A 22,259-nucleotide genomic window follows, 5' to 3' on the forward strand; every position below is an offset into this window, starting at 1 on the left:
CCCTTATTACTATAGGCACTTCCGGGTTCAGTCTTCTGGTAGTCGACCTCTTTGAAAATGGCGGCGGGTCGTTCAATTGGCCCCGCTTCTGTATGCGAGCGCGCGCTCTATTACATATATAGAACCTCTTTGGGGCACACTAATTTTGCATGCGCTCCAAAGAGGTTTTTTGATGGCCGCGTTGTAACAACTCGGACCACTTCTGCGAGTAGCCAGAACGCAAAGCGCTAGTTTATACAGGCCGCTCCCGTAGTATGGTAGGGGTACCACCTATCGGCAGGGTACCTTGGCATCGGCACCCTGCGCATCATGGCTGTTTGCGCGTAGAACGAAAAGGTTCGCGCGGGATTAAGTGTCATTAGCTATAAACACAATAAAAACGAAGAAACGAAAATCAAACTCAAAAGCAAACTAACAAACCAAACTAAACACGTTTCAATTACACATCCGCTCAGTAACGACGCATGGCTGTGAAATTCACGTGTATTATTTATGGAGGGGAAGGGGTGCCGATCGCTAAGTACCGGTACCCTTTTAAGCTGCGCAAAGAAAACTGATTGCATGCACTAAAATTGCGCTATTTTAAAACAGAGATTCATAATCAACTAGACGGTCACGACATTCAAAACTGCAGTATTTATGGCATATTTGAGGTAAGAATTAGGCGAATTTGTTTTATATTTTTAGAATAAACAAGCTACAGATCCTTAGGGTGACGATAGGTGGTACCCCCAATGCTACAACACCACCCTTCGTCCAAAGCCCCCCCCCCCCCCCCCGTTTTGCCGAAAGGGTGCGTTGGTTCTTTTTCTAATGTAATATTAAAAGACGAGTTTTGAATTTATATTTAACCTTCAAACAACCATTTCAAAGAGGCTATCGTCCGGATCGGTTTACACTCTATTACCACTTGGTCTACAGCCAGTTGGTCTAATAGACTGTTTAATTTCAGTTGGTCTAGTCATCATTTCGTCCAATTACTGTTTGGTCTAATTGTTATTTGGTTTCATTACCATTTGGTCTACAGTAAATTCGTCTAATGATAGCCATTTGGTTTAATTTTGGTCTAACACCAATTTATATCATCAAATACCGATTTGGTCTCTTATGAGTTGGTCTAATTCCATTTCGTCTAATCATCAAATGGTCTAAAATAAAACCAAATTTGTCCAATATAAATTTGGTGTACACATCATTAATTTTGGTCCATTGCCCAGTTGGTCTAGCCTCTGTCTATCATCATTTAGTCTACACCCATTTAGTCTAATAACCATTGATCTTATTGTCATTTGGTCTAATAAGCAGCCTCCTGGTCTAATCAGGTACCATTTGGTCCAATCATCGTTTCGTCTATATGACCAACTGGGCTATTTTTTTTTGGGGGGGGGGCTCTTTTTATTGATGTGTACACCAAATTTATATTGGACAAATTTGGTTTTATTTTAGACCATTTGATGATTAGACGAAATGAAATTAGACCAACTCATAATAGACCAAAAATAGACCAAATGGCTATTATTAGACGAATTGACTGTAGACCAAATAGTAATTAAACCAAATAACAATTAGACCAAACAGTAATTGGACGAAATGATGACTAGACCAACTGGTTATTAGACCAACTGGCTGTAGACCAAATGGTAATAGAGTGTAAACCGATCCGGACGATAACCTCTTTGAAATGGTTGTTTGAAGGTTAGATATAAATTCAAAACTCGTCTTTTAATATTACATGAGAAAAAGTACCAACGCACCCTTTCGGCAAAACCGGGGGGGGGGGTTTGGACGAAGGGTGGGGTTCCAGTCAACGCGACGCGACCCAACGCTCCCAACGCACCCTTTCGGCAAAACCGGGGGGGCTTTGGACGAAGGATGGTGTTCCCATTAACGCAACGCGCCACCACCCAACCCACCCTTTCGGCACAAGCCGTATGGTTGGACCTACTACACATCGACCGCCTAATCTTTATTTGCTTGATAAGAATATTTAACACTGAAATTCACGTAAAAACTTGACCTACGTGATTGAGAAAATCCAGCACTATTGGAGTATCAAATGCCGTTGTTCCCTTTTCGATTCGAAGTTTCAGTGCAAAAATATCGCCGTCGAACTTGCGTGGCCTCGTTTCAGCTCTCCGCGGTATCGCTCCTTATTGAGATCGACCGCTGTTTTTGCATTGACAATGCACGTACGTAAACCGAGTTGTATTGAACACCGTGTTGTACGAAGCTTTTTAGAAACTTCCATATAGACATTACATTACAATTCGGTTAAAATGTTCATTCAAAAAATTGCCCTTGATTAAAACCATTAATAAACAGTGAATTTTCGCGTTTTCTCACACATCCTCATCAAATTTACAGTCAAAGCCAATCCATTTTTTATGTGCTAGCTGCGCGCTGTGAAGTGCGTACTAAGCTTTCTGTGCGCCAATACTACGCGGTCGGTTTAAATAAGGGCGTTCGATTGTGGTAGGGTTACCATACAATCCAGAGGGACAACCAATATAACTCAGCCCGCCGTCAAAGCGAGGCCGAATTATCCCCGAGTCCGAGTTTAGCCTGACCCAGTGCCGTATAGACCGATTCAGTGCCGTATAATACGGCACTGGACCGATTCATGGAAGTGCGCCCTCTTAAGGCGACGCCATAACTGGGGGCCAAACAGGCCGGGTCGGCAAGCGCCCTGCGTGCGTACGCGCGTGGCAAGGGTGCCAGCGGCAGCCAATTCTTTTACGAGTACCACCCGGGCCCTGTTTCATAAAGCTGTTCGTAAAGTTACGAACAACTTACGAGCGACTGGTGATCAGTTCTGATGTGCTACACTTATAAGAATTTCCATAATTCAGCACAAGAACTGATCACCAGTCGCTCGTAAGTTGTTCGTAACTTTACGAACAACTTTATGAAACACCCCCCCGGTGTCAGGGAGTCTACTTTTTTTTTTTCGCTAGCTAATTAAAAATAAATAAAATTAAACAACTTTTACCGACTATGAGCGAATGGGTAGAGGACATACGGCTGTAGCCAAAACTTGAATTTCAAGGTAAATATCGGTACGATCCGTGAATGTTTGTGGACTCTATTTCTTTGGCGATGACTTGGGTACTCGCGTGTAAGCTCCGTATATTTACATTTGTGTAAGAGAATAAAAACCGCTGGGGAGAATTATTGCTAGGCACAGGCAGACGTCTTGCTAATAAGACTAGGCTGTTGACAAGTACTGTTAACTGATATAATTAAATACAAATAATGAATAAGAATCTTGAGCTAGATATGGCGCAATAAATTGCAAGCTATCAGTTAACTTAACCTTTTTAGGACAGGCTTTTTTGCCTTTACTCGGGAGTGTCGGGCCAGCAGGGTAGAATCTGTCTAACGTTAGATCTTGTCTAGAAATCTAGGCAAGAGTCCAGACTAGATCTAGACCTATTGACTTCAAGAATCCTGCATCCTATATCATTTTCGGTTGTCGATGTGAACTTCAGGTAAGCCTAACTAAGTAAACCAGACGGACTATAGGCGTTTCTAGGCCGTATATGCCTAAACTTAAGTTACGACTACGTCGCCTGATGTCTACAACCAAAACTTCTACTGTTTTAGGTCGGAGTAGTTTCTAACCTTGCATAACATCACGCTAACGCCTAATTAATATTATAATCTACAAAAGTGGTTTGCCACCATTCATGGTTTAAAATTTATAAGTATCACTTTATCAAAAGTCAAATTCAGAGTTCCAGGTCAAAATTGAATACTGAATAGGCCTATGGTCAATTCAGTGCTGAACATTGAAGAAGTGAAAACAATATAAGAATTTAACGCTTCTTGAAACATTTATTTAGCCGTAGTGTAGGCTGTAAAATAAATAATAAAGTCTAGCCAGGAAGTGTATTCTAACTTTGGCAAGTAGGAAACCAAGGATTAAAAAAAAAATAATAATAAAAGAAAAATAGTGAATTATCAAATTCTTTGACCTAAACTTGTCTTCTAAGATGAACAACATATTTTACGAATATGCAGTGATAACCTAATTAAATAGAGAATCTAGTAGACATAGTTTGTTTCGAAATCTGTGCATTTTTATACCGTTGTATTTCACTTAATTGTCTTTAATTTTGCCTTAATTTATCATGCGTCAGCGGTGTCTGAATTTCACACACTGCCGTGCAGCTTCCATTTGTTATTTGTGCACCCAACAACTGCACAATGTGTTTTCCTGATCCTTCCTTTGAAGCTTTCAAAGTAGATCAATATGTCTGAATCACTCAATTTGTCCAAAAGAAAGGTATTGAAAAGCCGCTGAATGACTTTTCCACAATGAGTAAACAATCACAATATTAGCGCGGCGCCGGCGGTCGCCGGCCGCGGCGCAGCGGCCGCACCCGGCTAACTATGCGCGATGGGTACGCTAGGCTGCTGAGCTGCAAGTGCAACTCGCTGGGTAGCTAGCTCGCTGGAAGCCCCCGTTGGCCCCCAGTTTATGACCCCGTTCGGGTAAGTTCTGAGACTGAACCTTTTTTGTTAATATTTCGCATTATCGTCGTTACCCATCGAATATCTTGTTATTACAGCGTTATTCGGCACATTTCCTAGGCATACGTTCACATTTGGGAGCGAAATTTGACAACTTTTGCAGGCGTACCAGAACTATGTTTAAACTTTAAAAGTGTCCTAAATGTGATTGGGATACACATTAAGTGTAACCTTTAGTGTCAAGGGAGGGGAGAAGATACTGAGATGGGTGTTAAGTAAAGAGAGAGAGAGAGAGAGAGAGAGATAAGAGAGCGAGATAGAAACATATTATGGATGGGATTGATGATTGCAGTCATCAACAAAATTCTTTCTACACATTGAAGTTTTCTACACGTTTCTACACACTGAAGTTTTCAAAAATATATGAATTTGTTTTATGGTCATGATATTGATACATAGTATGTAGTTTAAATCGCAGTCTAGAGTTGTAATGCGAAATCTAATGGCAGGGATATGTTATCAAACTAACTGATAAGTTGTACAAAATATTTTATATTCACAGTGTTCACCCGAGAACCCTTTGGAGTGCAGTGGATTCACTACAGTGGCTCTACCCGCGCGATTCGACAGAGTGGTGTAAGCGCTGGGCCACAAGCGAACTCTCCGACATGAATTTCGTCGCAGATCGACCCACTTGCCCGTGCTCTTTGGATCAGGCCAGGATCGACTTCGCCACCTACTTCCCTCTACCAATCTGCAGGATTGATCTCTGGGGCGTGGTACCGTGGAATTGCAAGGCCAGACCTGGCGCCAGACACTGCGTCGTAGCACGGTTCCGCAGGTGGGCCTACGTCTATATCCACAACATGATGGTTGTTTTCTTGATATTTTTCATGTTAAAGGGGCATTCCAGACAATTTTCATAATTTCACATCATGTAGTACATACATCGACAGCTCCATGTGTAGATTTGAGGAATTTATTGTGGTCCTTGAGCAGAGAACTCAATACTCTGAAAAATCTTTTTAATAAATTACGATGAGCAATGTTGACATAGGAGGCTCACATATTTCAGAAATGTAGCAGGGTAATTCTATACTACCGCTTGCTTAACAAGTTCAACTGTGTAGAATATATTATGCCTTCTTCTTTTGTTGCTTACTGGAGCCCCAAGTCATGCATTCTCCGAGTCATTGTGAGGCTGCCATATCATTATCCTTGTCCATTGCAATTTGTTATAAATTCTGAAAACATTCTTATTCCTCATCTCAATCACTGTAAATTCTAAACTCTGTACTCAGTATAAGTAGTTTAGCGCTGTTCAAATGTAAAAGGCTGAAAAATCATCCGGAGGTCTCCTTTAATTCAGTTCTTCTTTAACCAATCCGCCAAATAGATGACAAACCTGCCAATAAATAAATGAATAAATCAGCAGAATCAGAACTCATTCTCTTATCTACGAGGTAAAAACATTCGTCCGCTTCCCAAATGCTAATTTCCCGCGCGCACTGTGCCGCAACCGAACGTAAAGGCCGTGTCACACCTTTCCGGGCAAGCTACGCGGGCTTGTTGAGACTAGGGATTTTCCAGCACGCAGGAGAATTTTCCGAAGGCGGGCAAGAACGTTTGCGAGTTTCGCACTTGTGTCTTACCTGCTAGACGCGTGCTACTGACCTTCTACTTGCGTGTGTTCCGTGTGACCTGCGTGAGAGCTTTGAAACCGATCCGTTTTCTGTTACCAGCGACTTCCGGGTACTGCGAAGCACCTGCGTTGGAGTTGTCTGCGAGGTGCTGCCGGTAAGGGTCTCCTACTTGTGTCCTGCGTATACCTCTGCAGGCAAACCACCGAGAGTCACTCGCAACAAGTTTTGAGCATGCCCAAGGCCTTGTCATACCGTATCTGGGGAAGTTTTGCGGGTTGACTTGAGGGGAAACAAATTTGCTACCCGGAGCTCTCCGCAGTTGGTCCGCACCTGACAGTACCTAGCGCGTATCTCGCCCATAGTTGCCCAGAGGTGCGCACGCAAGTTCGATTTACTCGCAGCCAAGTTTTGAGCATGACCAAAACTTTTTTTTTTCCGGCTGAGTCGCGGGGATTGTGGCAGAGGTCCACGCGGAACGCCAGTAGGAGGCCCTTAGCAGCAGCACCTCGCAGGCAGCTCCCACGCAGGTACTTCGCTGTCCAAGTATGCGACCAAGATAATGACATTCTGTGGGATTTCTGCCATTCCATCAGAGGAATTCCTTCACTGAGTTGTCAGCCCCCACGCGCCTGACATGTAGGTCACACAGAATGAGCGCAAGTAGAACTTAAGTAGAACGCGTCCAGCAAGTTAGACACATGCAAAACTCGCCCAAATCTTTGTCCGCCCTCAGAAAAATGTCCGGTATGCTGGAGAATCCCCACATGCAACAAGCCTCTCGTAGCTTGCCCGGAAAGGTGTGACATGGCCTAACATGGTTGCGGGTAAAAAGGATTTTTGTGCGCACCTCCGGGCGACTACGGGTGAGATACGTGCCAGGTACTGTCATGTGAGAGTCATCTGCGGGGACCTCCGGGTAGTAAAAATTGTTCTTCGCAAGTCGAACTCAATGCTTGCCCGGACAGGTGTGACACGGCCTTTACATAACTCACAAATTTTCGTGCGTTCCCTCCCTCGCCCCCGCGAGCCCCCCAACGGGCCCACGCACTTCGCTCGCACGTCTTCCATTTACCACACAGGGGGGATTGGAGTGCAGAGGGGGGGGGGGGGAGGTGGGAGGGAACCGAAAGCAGACAGATGATTTTTTATCTTATAGATAACCAGAGCGGCCCTCGAAAAATCTAGAACCAACCTGAGCACAAGTCGGAGGTAGCAGGAAATGAAGGTATTGGGAGACGACTAAAAGGCGGCCTGTTAAAGTTCCTCCTGAGGAACCCCGGTGAACAGAGCCCATGAGGCGCCGATCTCTCTGGCGTCGTGTGCCTAGGGCCTGCGATCGTCTGACAACGCTTCCGGGTCCGCTAACTGGATGACCCTAAGCAGCCTCTGAAATTACTAAAGCCGGTGTGAACAGGGTTTTTACACGTGAGGAAGAGTTGTACATGATGCCTACGTCCCTTGGTACTGTTGATGTACCAGCGAAAACCTTTCACTCCATATGAATGATCTGATGTACCACCACACCTTGTCCACAGAGATGGACGAATGATCTGCCAGCGGTTTGATGAAAATCTCGACCTGCCCACTAGTGGTTCATTGCAACACTGTGTCCCTTTAAACACAGAAAGTCCTGTGTGCAGCCGTGTATAGACCGCCAAAAGCCAACAGCGACATCATCAATCATCTTGACTCTGTCACTTTCTCCAAACCAACAGAATGTCTTGCCCAGTCTGTGATCCTCCTCGGAGACTTCAATTGCATCATACAGAATGGCTAGGCAGCCACACTACAGATACTGCTGGTAGACGTGCACAAGAAATGTCCAACTCCCTTGGACTACACCAAGCTGTACATGAGCCCACTAGAGAAGACCAAATCAGTTCAGTTCAGTTCAGTTTTATTCACCATCATTTCAGGAGTAAATAGTAAAAAGACACACAAAGATACATAATTATATACAAAGTAAACATAAAACAAAAATAGTTAAACTTGATGGTGAGAACCCCAGGAGAAGCGGTGCTTCTATAGATATGGGCCCAAGCCATGCTTAAATATTAATATACACGAAAAGAATCAATATATATTTCAAGTTTGTCTGTACATTTGGTTTGATGGGAAAGGGGAAAAGACATAATATATCATGCATAGATACCATGGCAAACAACAGCGAAAATCCGGGAGAGATGAGAAAAGAGTATAGAAAACAAGGTAAGTATAATTGGAAAGGCGAGAGTATACGCGAGAGTTGGACTTGAGACATAGTGTTCGCAAACAATGATTTTCATTCATTATGCAGTTATGTGAGTACAAAGTGACGTGAGTACTCCTGGATCTAGCCCTGATTGATATGGCTGTCACCACAGAAACACTAGCCTCACCGGGCACATCAGATCATAACCCGGTCTTTGTCAGGTTTAAGGTATAAGTCTTCAGTGACAAGCCTTACAAAAGGAAGAGGGCGATACGACAAAGCTGACTACTGGGGAATGGGAGGTTTCTTCTCTACAAAATTTGCCTTTCTCTTTGACTCCGTAATAATCATGAAATCAGTGTTGGGGAGGGAATGGATTATGCAATTATCTTTTAACACGCATTCTCCCATAGACGGGCGTCGCACGAGAAGTCTCGGCGACCAAGCTAATTCCAGGGACGCTGAGTATGACGTCATGATTTTACTTACATTTAGCCAGTTATCGGTTGTTGTTGTTGTTCATTTTCCATCTGTGAAGATGGCTGGATAGCCCATATTCAGCTACACTAAGCTGGTCTTCCATGGGGTCCAGTTGGATGTGGGGTGGGACCACTTCACCGGGTTAAACACCCTGCTCTTTGCGATGAATGAATGAAGCGGGATCTTTTACATGCATGAGCTGTGACTCTCTCATGCACGGGACCTCCATTTTATGTCCTATTCGAGGGACAGAGTGTTTTGCCTCTTGCTAGAGGGGACGGTATGTTTACACACAACATTGCTCAGTCCAGACTCGGGTTCGAACCCGGGCCGCGTGATCGTGAGGCAGACGCGCTACCGACTGAGCCAACTCACCGCCCTAAAGTAAAGATCTTAATTACAATTTGAATGCGAGATTAAGTACAATTCTTAGCCAAGTAAAATACTCAACGATGATAATGATGATTTTACTGATGAGTATAGTAAATGCCATGTCAATCTCTCAAAGTGTAAGGGTTTGAAAGTTGTGGTTACATAAATGTTCGAAGTTTATTTGATAAACTGGATGAAGTCCGATTCATGTTATTGAAAATTAAGCTCGACATCATATGTATATACGAAACATGGCTGTATGACAGAATACAAAATAATCTAATTCAAATCCCTGATTATACGGTAGTAAGACAAGATAGACAAAAAAAAAATCGGCGCGGAGGAGGTGTATGCATGTACACTTTTATGAAACGTGATGAGCTCTGTAATGATTTTCTTGAGGCCGTTTGGATTGAGTTACCACGGACTAAGTCTAACAAGTTGACTATTGGTTGTCATTATAGACCCCCAAATGCTGATAGTTTACATATGAATACTCTATTCGATACATTAGAAAAGAATTCATAATTTTAGGGGATATGAATTATGATTATAAAAGACATAACATAAATAGTGATACCAATAATTCAATTAATGATATCGAGAATTTATTTATGATGACCCAACTTGTGAGTGAACCAACTAGGGTTACCGAAACTAGTTGTAAATGCCTAGACCACATATTAAATTCTATCCCTGAATATCATGATTTTTGTAGAGTGGCAAAGATTTCCTTAAGTGATCATTATTTGATTTATACTCGTGTGGCTTTTCATAAGAATGAGTATGGACATAATTTGATACATTTTCGTGATTAAAGTAAATTTGATTCTACTCTTTTTATCGATGATTTAGAAAACTGTAATGTATGTCATCTTGAAAATGGAGTCTTAGTAGCAGGGAATGGTGGAGTACAGTGAATTCCCTGTCTGGAAAGAAGACAAGTGCTCTACCGCCCACCTGTCTAGTAGTCGTCGTAGTTGTCGTCGTTTGGGAGGGGCTAGGCTACAGCTATTCGGAAGCTTCTCGAACGATGGATATGGAACGATGGACCCGTTGTCTGTAATACATACCAAAGCTAGAAAGCAGTCCTGTGAGTGGTGACAATCATCAGATGGCCTAGCACAGCCGAACCCTCGCGCCCGAGTCGACTTACTTACTTAGACTTAGTAGCTCCCGCGTCGTCCGACGCATGAGGCGGTCATCTTCTTCCAGCTTCGTCTATCGGCGGTTAGGGCCTTGATATCTTCCCACTCTTTTAGGTCTTTGACATCTCTGCAGACAGTCTGTTGCCAGTTCGTTCGTGGTCTGCCTCTCCTCCTTCTGCCTGGAGGAACCCACCAGAGGGATTGGTTAGCTATACGATCAGGTGGAAGTCGTGCAGCGTGCCCAAGCCACTTAAGCCGCCTTTTACAAATGATGGAGGATACTGGAAGTTGATTAGTTCTCTCTCTGACTTCCTTGTTGGTAATGAAGTCATTCCACTTGATGTGCAGTATTCTTCGGAGGCATTTTGAGTCGAATGCATCAAGCTTAGACTCTTCAGATGTTTTCAAGTTCCAAGTTTCACAACCATAAAGGAGTGTTGATAGGACATTTGAGTTGTAGAATCGAAGTTTATTTTTCAGGCAGAATTTCTTGCTTGACCAGATTGTGTTTAGCTTCTTGAAGGCAGCAGAAGCCTTCCCAATACGACAGTTAAGTTCCTTTGCAATCACACCCTCCTTGTTTAGAGAACTCCCAAGATATGTGAAGTCACCCACAATGTCAATCTTTTCTTGACCAATAAAGACATCAAGTGGAGGTTGGTGGTCGCCTGATAACATGTTCTTTGTCTTTTTAGTGCTAATGACCAGGCCCAGTTTCCCTGCTTCCTCACTTATTCTTCTGACTAGCTGTTGAAGGTCAGATGGGCCTGAAAAAGAAAGAAAGAAATAGGCTGACGTGAAGTCCGCTCTCTTGCGGCACGCACACCTTGTCAAAGACGCGAATTGCCTGACTCGCAAACAGATTGGGGCCACCATTAGGGACAGAGCGACTGATCAGTTCCGCGTCCCTTTTGGCCAAACCCTTCCTCGAGGGTCATAACTCCCCTACGTCTAGTGGCGCTGCAAGTGGCCCTTCGCACTTGCGGCCATTGTGAGCCGGAAACGGCCAGCAGGAACGAAAGAAGCGTCTGTTTATCCTCGGACGAAATCTGCAATTCCTAAGCCCCCGCTGTAAACCGCACAACACATAGCCGTCTGCAACAGCCCGGTCAATTTGATCCATTTGTGGTCTGTCTCCACAAACTTCTTTGTCCGGAGCGGGTTGCCCGGGGCTTTCTGTCCACAACGCGTAGGATCTTTTCATAGACCTTGTGACGGAATATGTAGGCCTGCCACAACGAGTGTGGGGAGTGAAACCTCATCTCTTCCGACACCCAGGTTTATTCTCGTTGGAAGTCGGGGGTCAAGGGGATCCATTCATCAGCCCCAACCGGCCTCGGAACACCAGCGTGGCCGCGGTTCTGAAGCCTCCTCGGCCGCCTCAGCTGGGCTGTAAAATTGCGATAATACTTCCCGATCACTGACGGTGCATCCTCCAAAGAAAAGGCAGAGCCGGAGAATGAGGACTGCATGTCCACGGTAGGATCACATCTCCATACGTTTCCTCCCCGGGCGGGGCTGCCGGGGGGGGGGGGGGGGCGGCCGGAAAGCCGTCCATACCGGGCTGCCGGCCGGCACTGGTTCCGTGGCCGTGCTGGCGAACAAGGATGGCTCGGCGGCACGGCTCAAAACGGGCTAGGAGTGTCGGAGGGAACCGATCCCTGGGGGAGAGTGAGTGGAATGATCCCCGGAGCTGACAGAGACGCACCCCTACCAAAGGAGTCCTCCCGAAGTGCACCCATGTCCGCGGGTGGCGACACACCGCTTCCTGCCTGCCGGTCATCCTGAGCCAACAGATCCGACGGGAAAGACACACCAATGATCTTGGCTGTCCCTTATACCAAGGCTACGGGGTCAGCGACCTGAACCGCCGATATGGGCTGGTTGGGAACGTTTGTTGTTGTTGTTGTTGTTGTTGTGTGTGTGTGTGTGTGTGTGTATGTGTGTGTGTGTCTTTGTTTTTGTTTTTATTGTTGTTTGATAATGTCGTCTTTATCAAGTGTAGCCTCTTCAGTGTTGCCACTGCTTTACCAAAGGGCCGTGAAATTACTTTAGCGTTTGCCAGATACCCATTTATACACCTGGGTTGAGAGCGGGTAGGGGGGGGGGGTGCCCGACGCTTTTAAGCAGGGACATAAGAGCGGGAGGGATTAAATCTATGCGAGAACTGACCTGACCCGGGGCCGCGGAGCCCTGAGTATTTTAAACCTGCGATACAGGCTCAAGCCGCGGGTTCATGCACTACCCCTGGGGTCTCCGAGCGCGAGGCGTCAACCAATGGAAGCACACCATTTTGCCGGCTATTGTGTATGTGTTTGTGTTTTTTTTTTCTTTTTGTACCATAAGGGAAAGAGCACAACAGCAGCAATGCGATACTGACGTACTCAACAATACTTTTACAAAGAAAAGCAGTAAACTAGAAGAGAATACACCGAAATAACAGATGAGAACCCCGACAGAAGGGATACACACTAACGCACAAGGGAGAAGCTGCAATTATTTGTCCTTCTCGCACAAGGGAGAAGCTGCAACTAAAGCTCTTCTCGAGCAGGAGTACCGGTCTTCCCATCACTCTTGCAGCAATCTTCCCAGAAAGCTTTAGGTACCACTGAAAGCCATATGATAAGGTATGATCTGCCCTTGCGGTCAAACACAGACAGAAAATTGGCTCTACTTGGATAAAGGTTTTCCACACGCCCGCTATGTCCTAAAGTCTATTGATTTTACAGTACTTTGCTCATCATACTCTTTTCATCATTCATGATGAATCTGTCACTAATATCTGTATTGCAACAGTGGCCTAATTTGTCCCGTTACAGAAATATTCGGGGAATATCTAATTCCCAATATCCCTTATAAACAAGAAATGGTCACCATAGTCTCTTATGATGTCAGTTGAAAGCTACGCAGTTTGCCTACGAATAATTACAAGCTATTTAACACCACTTTACAAAATCGGTAATTTATCATTATCATTGATATCGTTACAGTGGCAGCAATAGTGGACAAGAATGCTGCTACAATGCACAGTCGCAACTCATGGAAGATCACGATAACGCCACCGAGGGTTTCGGACGCGCCCATCGTTATTTCTACGCTGGCGCTAAACCACGCAGTGATGTCACCAAAGTGCCTTTTTTCTCCCACTTCTACCACGATGTCATCCCAGCATTCTATTGCTGCAAATATCCCTTTATTGACAATAACGTACAAATGTCAGATGCTGTCGTGAGCTGTCATCAATACAAAGTAGTTCGACCGTCCATGTCGTGTGCTCAGTATCAAGCTCCCGCGATAGGTTTGTTGATACTTTTTTCTGCTACTCTTTGTTTTCATGATTCATAGCAATCTAATTTGCTTCTCCGTCATCATTATTTACTCCTTTTATTTTTTTTTTTGCTGCTTTTAAGGAAATATGAGAATAGGCTCAAGGGCGAAAAGGTTTAACTGTCACTATATTTCATAATTTCTATGACGATATGTGACAGAAAATCACTGCGATGATCATAACTTGAGATATTTCATAATCATGAAAAGTTCAGGACACTTATTTGGCCAAGCATTTTTGTAACAGTCAATTTTTGGTTAATAGAAGCGACTTCCTTACTGATAATGATAGAGCATTTCTTCGTGAGTGTCAATTTTTATATCTTTGCACCATTTCATTACCATAGTAATACTGGTCGTTGACATGAATCAAACTACAGGATGCTGCTAGGAACTGGAGAGCATGTTCATGTTATGCTCAGCATAGGAAATCATCTTCGCTATCTGTGTTGTTTGCTTTATTTATAGCTGCTGTGTTTGGAAGTGTTCATTTCCTAACACCTGACGGTTTCAACTACACTTTCAGCGGAGAGGGCGAGTACACCCTACTGCGAACGATAGAAGCCCCACAGTTTCGCCTCCAGGGAAGACTCCAGCGAGTTGGTAAAAATGCTAGAAAGACTGATAACTGATAAAATCGCTAAAGACACACAGAAAATAATTCTTTTCAATATGAAGCTGTATCTATCTTCCTTTTAGTTAGAATTCGTTTCATATTTACAGCAAATACAACTAAACGTACATTGCCGTCACACAGTGTTCTTAGTACTATGTATGAATGAACGAGGTCATATGTAGACATAGGTACGCAGACTATAGTGATTCTAACACAGAGTATGAAGGAAACCGAGGTAGTTTTTGGCGGTAATTTTGGCAGCCATCTTAAATATCTCAAACATATTAAAGGCTGCGTTTATCAACTTTCCCAAGTTTGAAACGCGTTTCAATACCCACTATCAAAACGCAATTGCAAACGAATTGCGTCGTGAGTGGAGCGAGAGGCCTTGTCACTGCGCAGCTCCATTGCGCAATCTGACCCGAGGAGCGAAGATGACAAGTTGGCAATGGTTGGCGTTGGTTGGCATTCATTCATTCAATTCGGCTTTTATTAGTTCTTATTAAAAAGTCCGAAGACTAGCAGTGAGTTTACATAAAAATGACATGAAAATAACATTTAAAAAATGACATTCGTATGGGATCGCAAAATAGTAAAACATATAAGACAAATACATACATACGTTTCGTTTATGCGTTTATCAATTCTACAGAAGCGCGTCTCTTCTAATGCTCAAACGCGTTTGCGATCGAACTTGGCAACTAGCATCCCTTTAGAAATATCTCAGTTTGTTCAAATGGGAGCCCGAATCCCCTAGATTAAGGAATCTTTTCAAATCTTCTTCTCAAGAATCAGAAGTGATAGGGCTATTGTAAGTTCTATGCGTAAGGGTGATTGCAGTTTTACGTTTGTTCTTAGTGGAAAGGGGATGCTCCCCAAGGCCTCCAGGGTCCAAATTGGGGCCGATATTTTACATTTTCATGTTCTTGGCATTTTGGCAGGCATAATCTCTATAGGGTGATATAGTATTTGTCCGTACAAATATCTCCCATGGGAACACCGCCTTCGGGGTGTGAGGAACAGATTTAAAAAAACACCCAAATTAGGGAATCTTTGCAAATCTTCTTCTCTAGAACAGGAAGTGTTAGAGCTGAGTTAGTGCTATTAATGAGTATGTACATTGGTAACTGTAGTTTCAAGATTCTTCATGGCAGATCTGAGGTGGGCCCCGGGGAGGGGGACCAAAGTGGAACCCAATTTTCATATTTTGAACCTTTTATTGGAAAGGTATGGTCAAATTTTCACCAAACTTGGCAGGAATTTTCACTAAGATGATATAGTTTACATTTTTACAACAGGCAACATTCCTGGGGGCCCCCAGGGGCATAAAGATCCTCCTTCTGGCGTTTGAGGGGGTGAAAATTAAGGAACCTTTACTACTCTTATCCAGAACCGTAAGTGATAAGTTAAGATAGTACTATGAGTAAGTAGACTGGTGACTGTAGTTTCAAGTTCGTTCACAACTCTTATTATTTCTCTATTCATCATTATAGTCTTCATAATTGTCAGCATTTCATTATCATGGTAATCACTTTATGGGAATTGGAGAGGTACTACATTTTCATTTGTATACTCATGAAAGGGATTGTGTGTGTTTGTGTGTCTGTGTCTGGGTCTGTGTGTGTTTTGAGGCGAGGCGAAGTTAAAGATAGAGCCCTTTTAATCATTGTTAGGATGCCCATCTAGTTGATCCCACTCCATCCCCATTATTTGCACGAGATAACGTTTAATCCGAGTTTAAACATCAAATAGCATTTCGGTAGAGAGGCGGGTTTACTTTTTAAAAGGGAGATGCCTGAATGTTTATACTCCCTGTGCAACCACATCCACGCACATACGCATCCCCACACACAGACGCATGAGCACACTGCCATGTATAGTTTATAAACACTCACAAACACACACGATACAAACAATTGGCGAGTTGAAATACAACCGTAATTTTGTATGTGTATCATTAACGGAAAAAAAAAACCATTTTCTCCTCCTCCGTATGCCTCCCCCATTTCGTCTTCATCGTCATCAGGATTAGCTATGCATTATGTAGGAATGATTATCTTAAGAGGCCATTTAAAGGTAGGGAAAAAAAAGTCACACATGCGTGTATCTATATCATCACCCTTGAAAGAATCCTGCCTGCGTAATACTATGCACCTGGTTATGATAGATCAGCCACAACTTCTCGATAGAAACGGTAGTTCCCCACCCCCCCCCCCCATTTCATTTCGAGATTAACATGATTAAAAGACCTTTTTTTTCCATTTCGGACTAACGAACGTAAGTTTATTATCGGACTATCGGACCAATTTCATTGTTACCTGCAATATCGAAAATGTTAGAAAAAGTAGTTTTACAAGCGTCTCTACTCTACTCGTTCATGATTGAAAATGAAATATGAAATCAAATATTATATCATTAATTTCCTATTATATCGTTGTTTATGCAAGTCAAACGACTCTGTTTTTAATTTACTTTGTATATTTGTATATTTACTTTGTATATTTGTATACTTTGTATAACACATGTTCATAATATTATTATGTAACTTATGTATATTGATTTGCAGAAAAAAAAGTACTTATCAAACAAACAAACAAACATTTAGACATTTAGCCTAAGGGTCAAGTGGGCTATTGCGATTTTCACCAAACTTGCCACGGGACGTAGGCCTACATCTCCAGGACGATGTAATCTCAATTATTGACACGGGGCCTCCAAAGCCCCCAAAGTAAAGAGTCTATAAAAATCTTCTTTTGCAAAACCTGAAATGAAAGAGCCTAAATACTAAGAGTAGGTTTAGGAGTGCCGTTTCAAGGTTGTTCATATGAGATCCACGGGTGCTTCTGTTTGGACCAGGGGGACCAAAGTTGGGGCCCATATCAAAACATCTTCTTCCATAAAAAAACAGAAATGCTTTGAATAATAGTGTATGATAGTGTGTGTAGTTTCACGTTTGTTAAAGGTGGATCCAGGGGTGGGACCCTTGAAGCCGAGAGAAAATTGGGGGCCAGTCTTCATATTTCGGTCTTCTTTTTGAAAACACATGGCCAGATTTTTGAACAAACTTGGTAAATAAATCCAGTACGATAAAATATCCATATGGACGCTATACCCCAATCTCCCCACAGACCCCCCACAGCCACCAAGTTTCATATTTTCTTATTAGGTATCCATGGTCTGTAAGAATGCGTGGAAGGTGAACTTGCTATACCCATGTGAGCGCTAGACCTACGCACTGGATTTCTTATGCCTTTTATCTGCAGTGTCTTGTCAAATGTCGCAATGTATTACAGCAAAGAAAAATAGGATCACTGTGAGATGGCACGATGGTAGATGTAGTAGGGGTAATAATATTCATGATGAACTAGTTTGCAATAAAACTTAAATATCTTGCTTGCTTTTTGTTAATTTCCCTTTTCTGTCATGATTCGCTTGTTCTCTACTTGTTTATTTGAACAGTATTTTTCAAACATCATCGGCGTATTACACGTGCGTTTAAAATGTTTTTCATTCTTTCCAGCCGTTTAAATTTACAAGTTTTAATGAGTATTTCCTCCGTCTTCTTCCTTCTTCTCCTTCTTCTTTTTGTTTGTCATTTGTTCATTCTTAACGAATATAATCATAATAGCTAGTTTTTATATAGCGCATTTCAGACTTGTCAAGAATTCCAGTGCATTTTACAGACTACTATTACCCGGTCAGTGCAATATATTATTTCCAACCAGCACTTACAGTACTTACTCTCCACTCCTTATTCTTCCTTAGCTAGCAACATATCTGCATCGCAGCTCACTGCAGTGGCCGTGAGCCAGGGCTGGGGTGACAATCTCCACATCGAATCCAACACAGAGAACGATATCGACGTCCTCGTGGACTTCGGCCACGGAGACTTCCGGCGACTCGACAAAAGCCAGTCACCTCACTGGGTCGTGGACGGTGCGTGTTGTGCAAGAATAAGATCATGATTAAACTTTAAAATACTCTTTTTTAACGGTTAACCCTTGAATTGCGTGCAGTTTGTTCAATAACTTTCATGCAGCTAAAAAAAAAGGGTTGTATACGCATTTCTACTTCAAGTTGCCTGCGGCCATCAAACGGCCATGGTCTGTAAAAATTGCATAGTATAGCCTATCAACCTCAGATGGTTCACAGCCACTCTGTCAATTCATAACAAAATTGTTATTTTATGATAACTTGGTGTTTTTTTCTCTTTCGAAGGACATTTGTCATGACCAACAATGATATATTATCATGAGTTATTAATGATTAATATTCCCGGCATTTGCAAGGCTGTCAATCATAAATAAACGGTGAGTCGAACAAAATCTTAGAAAGACTAAAATAATGTTCATAGGTGGAAAGCGAAGTGGATAATATCGTTGATCTTTACGTGGAATTCTCTAGGCGCAACAATTACTTACGGTAGTAGCTTCAATCCTGATGGTGTGACCATTGCGTTGGATAACGGCATCGGACTGAGAGTCATTCCAGCCACCAGCGACTCGCTCTGGCTCCTTCTCGCCTTACCGCAGCGCTACAGCGGCAACGTCGAGGGTCTGTTTGGTCTTTGGAATGGGGACCCAACCGACGATCTGACAACCCCCGATGGATCCACATTGCCCGCGGACTCGGTCACAGAGACGATTTATCAGTCGTTCGGTCCATCGTGTGAGTATTTCTGCATCAAAAAGGGTGGGGGTAATAGCAAGATCGGTTCAGATGTCTAGTTTTATTTTAAGCGGTGTGGCGCAGAATATTGCATATATATGTTGTACCTTTTGTGCAAATCGCAAGGGCGGCGAGCCGGACCGTGATGGGGAGCTTGCTCAAAGAATGCATGAAAAGAAACGTCCAGTTTTCTGAGTTAAATGTGTATTGTGTTCGTTTGTGTCCATACGGAGTTCAATGACACTTTTTAGTGGGTCTTTGTCCATAGATAGTGGGATTTTTTTTTTAATCTCTCTCCTTTTTTTTTAAAGCCTGACGGGGCATGTTATACTAGAAAGGCATAAGGTGGTTGACTTGTGGAAGAATCTATGAAGGAGCACATGAAAGTCTGAATACGGCAGTTTGTTTCTTTCACCTGAGGACTGGAAGACTTGGAAGACCCTTTCTTCCCCGACAAAAGTGGCTCTCAATCAGTCAATCGACAATATGTGTCTTCCAAGAGAAACAAATGATATTCTCAGGAAGGAAATGTAAAATGATAACATGGAAACAAAAATTGTTTCTTTAATCGGAGGAAGTGAAAATGCTAGTTTAAGTCCCGCTATCTTAAACAGTGATGAAGGGCTAACCAGTCACATTCATACCGTCATATTATATAAACGTAAGCATATAACTATACATTCATGTATGTGTGTAACATGTACATGTAAAATGTGTGTGTTTGTGCATACGTATGTTCATGGTGATAGACTTTATAAAGAATGCGCATTCTCATTGGTCAGTTTCAACAACAGATCTCCAACTTGTCTGTAACAACTTGACACGGAAGCTTATCTGCTCATACTTTACTAGAAATGAAGTATAGGTTTTCCGGTTAATTTTCAAACTTTTTTCATTCCGTTTAATAGATTTGTAGTTCAATTTCGTCCCGAGAAATCTGGAATTTGCCAATCCCAGTTTCAAATTCGTCTTTTGTCGATCATTTTCGAACAATACAGTCTCTTCGATTCAATTCAATTCAATTCTTCCAATTCAAATTCGTCGGTCACACTCGCTGCACACATAACAGCAAAATCAATTTCGTCTTTTAGCGATCATTTTTGTCAAATTTTTATTCCAGTTAATCTCATATCTTTTCTGTGGTGATTTCTTAATTGGGTATTTCATGTTTCTTGCAGCCTTTCACTTTTTCCACAATTATGAGTAACATACACATACTGTACGTGTAACCCATCACCCCCACACACAAAAAACACCGACACACATACACACACGCACACACACACACGCACACATGCAATCACACCCTAATCAGAGTACACACGGCGACATACTTATGTACTGTCATACAAACGAGAACAGTGATCCACGATATCCAGGCACATACACTGTAAAAAAAAAAAAAAAAAAAAAAAAAAAAAAAAAAGCCTTTTTTTTTATTACACTAAAACGGTGTAGCATATACACACGTGTACCCCACCCCACCCAAAACACACAGACACAAGTACACACACATACGCATACAAACATATCCTAATCAGAGTACACACGCAGACAAAGATATGTCCTGTCACACAAACGAAACAGTGATCCACGTTTTCCAATGATCAAAGACAATTTTACATTGTGTAGATTGCCCGTTTTAGTGTAATAAAAAAGGGCATTTTGTTTTTTTGCCATAAAAAAACCCTATCATAATGTGCCTGGATATCGTGGATCACTGTTTTCGTTTGTATGACAGTACATAATTATGTCTCCCTGTGTACTCTGATTAGGGTGTGTTTGCATGTGTGCGTGTGTGTTGTGTGTGTGTATGTGTGTCGGTGTTTTTTGTGTGTGGGGGTGATGGGTTACACGTACAGTATGTGTATGTTACTTATAATTGTGGTAAAAGTGAAAGGCTGCAAGAAACATGAAATACCCAATTAAGAAATCACCACAGAAAAGATATGAGATTAATTGGAATAAAAATTTGACAAAATGATCGCTAAAAGACGAAATTGATTTTACTGTTATGTGTGCAGCGAGTGTGACGGACAAATTTTAAGTGTGAAGGATTGTAAATTAAACATGATTAAAGAATCAGGGTTGTCTTAACTGTTTTTAATGTTCTCTAACTTTGCTAACTGCCGTTTATCCTTCAATCTCCTGTCGTACAAGGCATCGTGCCAAGTACGTCTACGCATGATTGTACCACCGTTATACCGTCTGACTAATTTGTTTGAAAAGTTCATGAAATTGATCCTTACATTCTCCAGTCGATGGGCGGCGGGGACGAATTTCAATGACAATTGACGATTTTGAATGCGATGTCTTTGAAAATGATTGACGAAAAACGAATTACAATATCATTTGACTAAATTGAAGTTAGGGTTTGCATGTTGCGTGCTTCTCGGGACGAATTTAAATAAAAAAATCTTTGAAATTGATTTTTAAAAGTGCGAAAATGGACGGAAAACCCTATATTATTATCCAACTGTGGTAGTATAGCGCGCTATATACCTTGTATTTCATTTGTGTTCTTCAGCTTCATTCCTTGCCTTATCCTTTGTTATTTTTTTTTTCAATGCTAGTCTTTACCGATCTCCTTCAAATTTTGATCTAAAAAAAAAAAAAAAAAAAAACACGAAGGAATTTATGCTACCTGAAATAGAACATTTGGCTTTCATGTCGGCCGCATTGTATTTCTCATTATTTCTTTCGGTGTCAGTGACTATTCCCCATTGTACGTATGTTCAGTAAGAGTAGGGGTGTATTCAGTTATATCGAATATTTTAATTTGATTTTCGATATCTTGATTGTTTGTGAATATGAAAATATTGAAAACTCTGGTTGAAATGCTTCCTTGGCACAACAATTGATAGCCTTTTCTGATTTTCCGTGATCCGAAAAACCACGACCCCACCCCCCCCCCAAAAAAAAAAGATAAATAGATAACAGAATGATATACTGAATAAGCTATAGTTTGCAAAGATGAAAGTCGACATAATATAGCACAATTAATGACACCCCTTTCCCCAACGCGAAGTATGTTGTTAGCTGAAATATTTGTACAATGCAGAAAACTTTATCGTCAAGTGTAGGCCTAAATGTATTCATGTTACTTTTATCACATTTATGAAATTCCAGAAACTTCTCCGACTTTGTTCTTCTTTCTGCTAATGGGAACTCATCTTGCATAAAAATACACATTCCCCTCCTTTTCAATGTAGGGTTGATTGATCACGGCGATTCCTCATTTTACTACCTACCTGGCTACTCGAGCGGAACCTTCGCCAATGCTTCCTTCACTCCCATCTTCACAGTACCAGCTGATAGCGAAATTCGTGCTTGCACGTCAC

At 42.3% G+C, this 22,259-nt stretch overlaps 1 protein-coding gene across 1 annotated transcript; it reads right to left on the bottom strand.

The window, feature by feature from the left end:
* Positions 1-10,325: 10,325 nt before the first annotated feature.
* LOC140244372 (uncharacterized) lies at positions 10,326-12,090 on the bottom strand. Its single transcript, XM_072324012.1, has 2 exons — positions 11,868-12,090; positions 10,326-11,074 (listed from the first exon to the last, which is right to left on the bottom strand). Exons 1-2 carry the CDS (start codon positions 12,088-12,090, stop codon positions 10,326-10,328), a joined length of 972 nt encoding a protein of 323 aa, XP_072180113.1.
* Positions 12,091-22,259: the final 10,169 nt, after the last annotated feature.

This window comes from Diadema setosum, chromosome 21 (assembly GCF_964275005.1).
Source record: "Diadema setosum chromosome 21, eeDiaSeto1, whole genome shotgun sequence".
NCBI lineage: Eukaryota > Metazoa > Echinodermata > Echinoidea > Diadematoida > Diadematidae > Diadema > Diadema setosum.

Bases quoted from the DNA above. Each gene is read 5' to 3' on its own strand.
- LOC140244372 (XM_072324012.1), bottom strand. From the start codon at position 12,090: ATGACCGGCAGGCAGGAAGCGGTGTGTCGCCACCCGCGGACATGGGTG. The intron at 11,075-11,867 runs GTATGGACGGCT...TTTCTTTTTCAG, and splicing joins CAGTGCCGGCCGGCAGCCCG to GCCCATCTGACCTTCAACAG.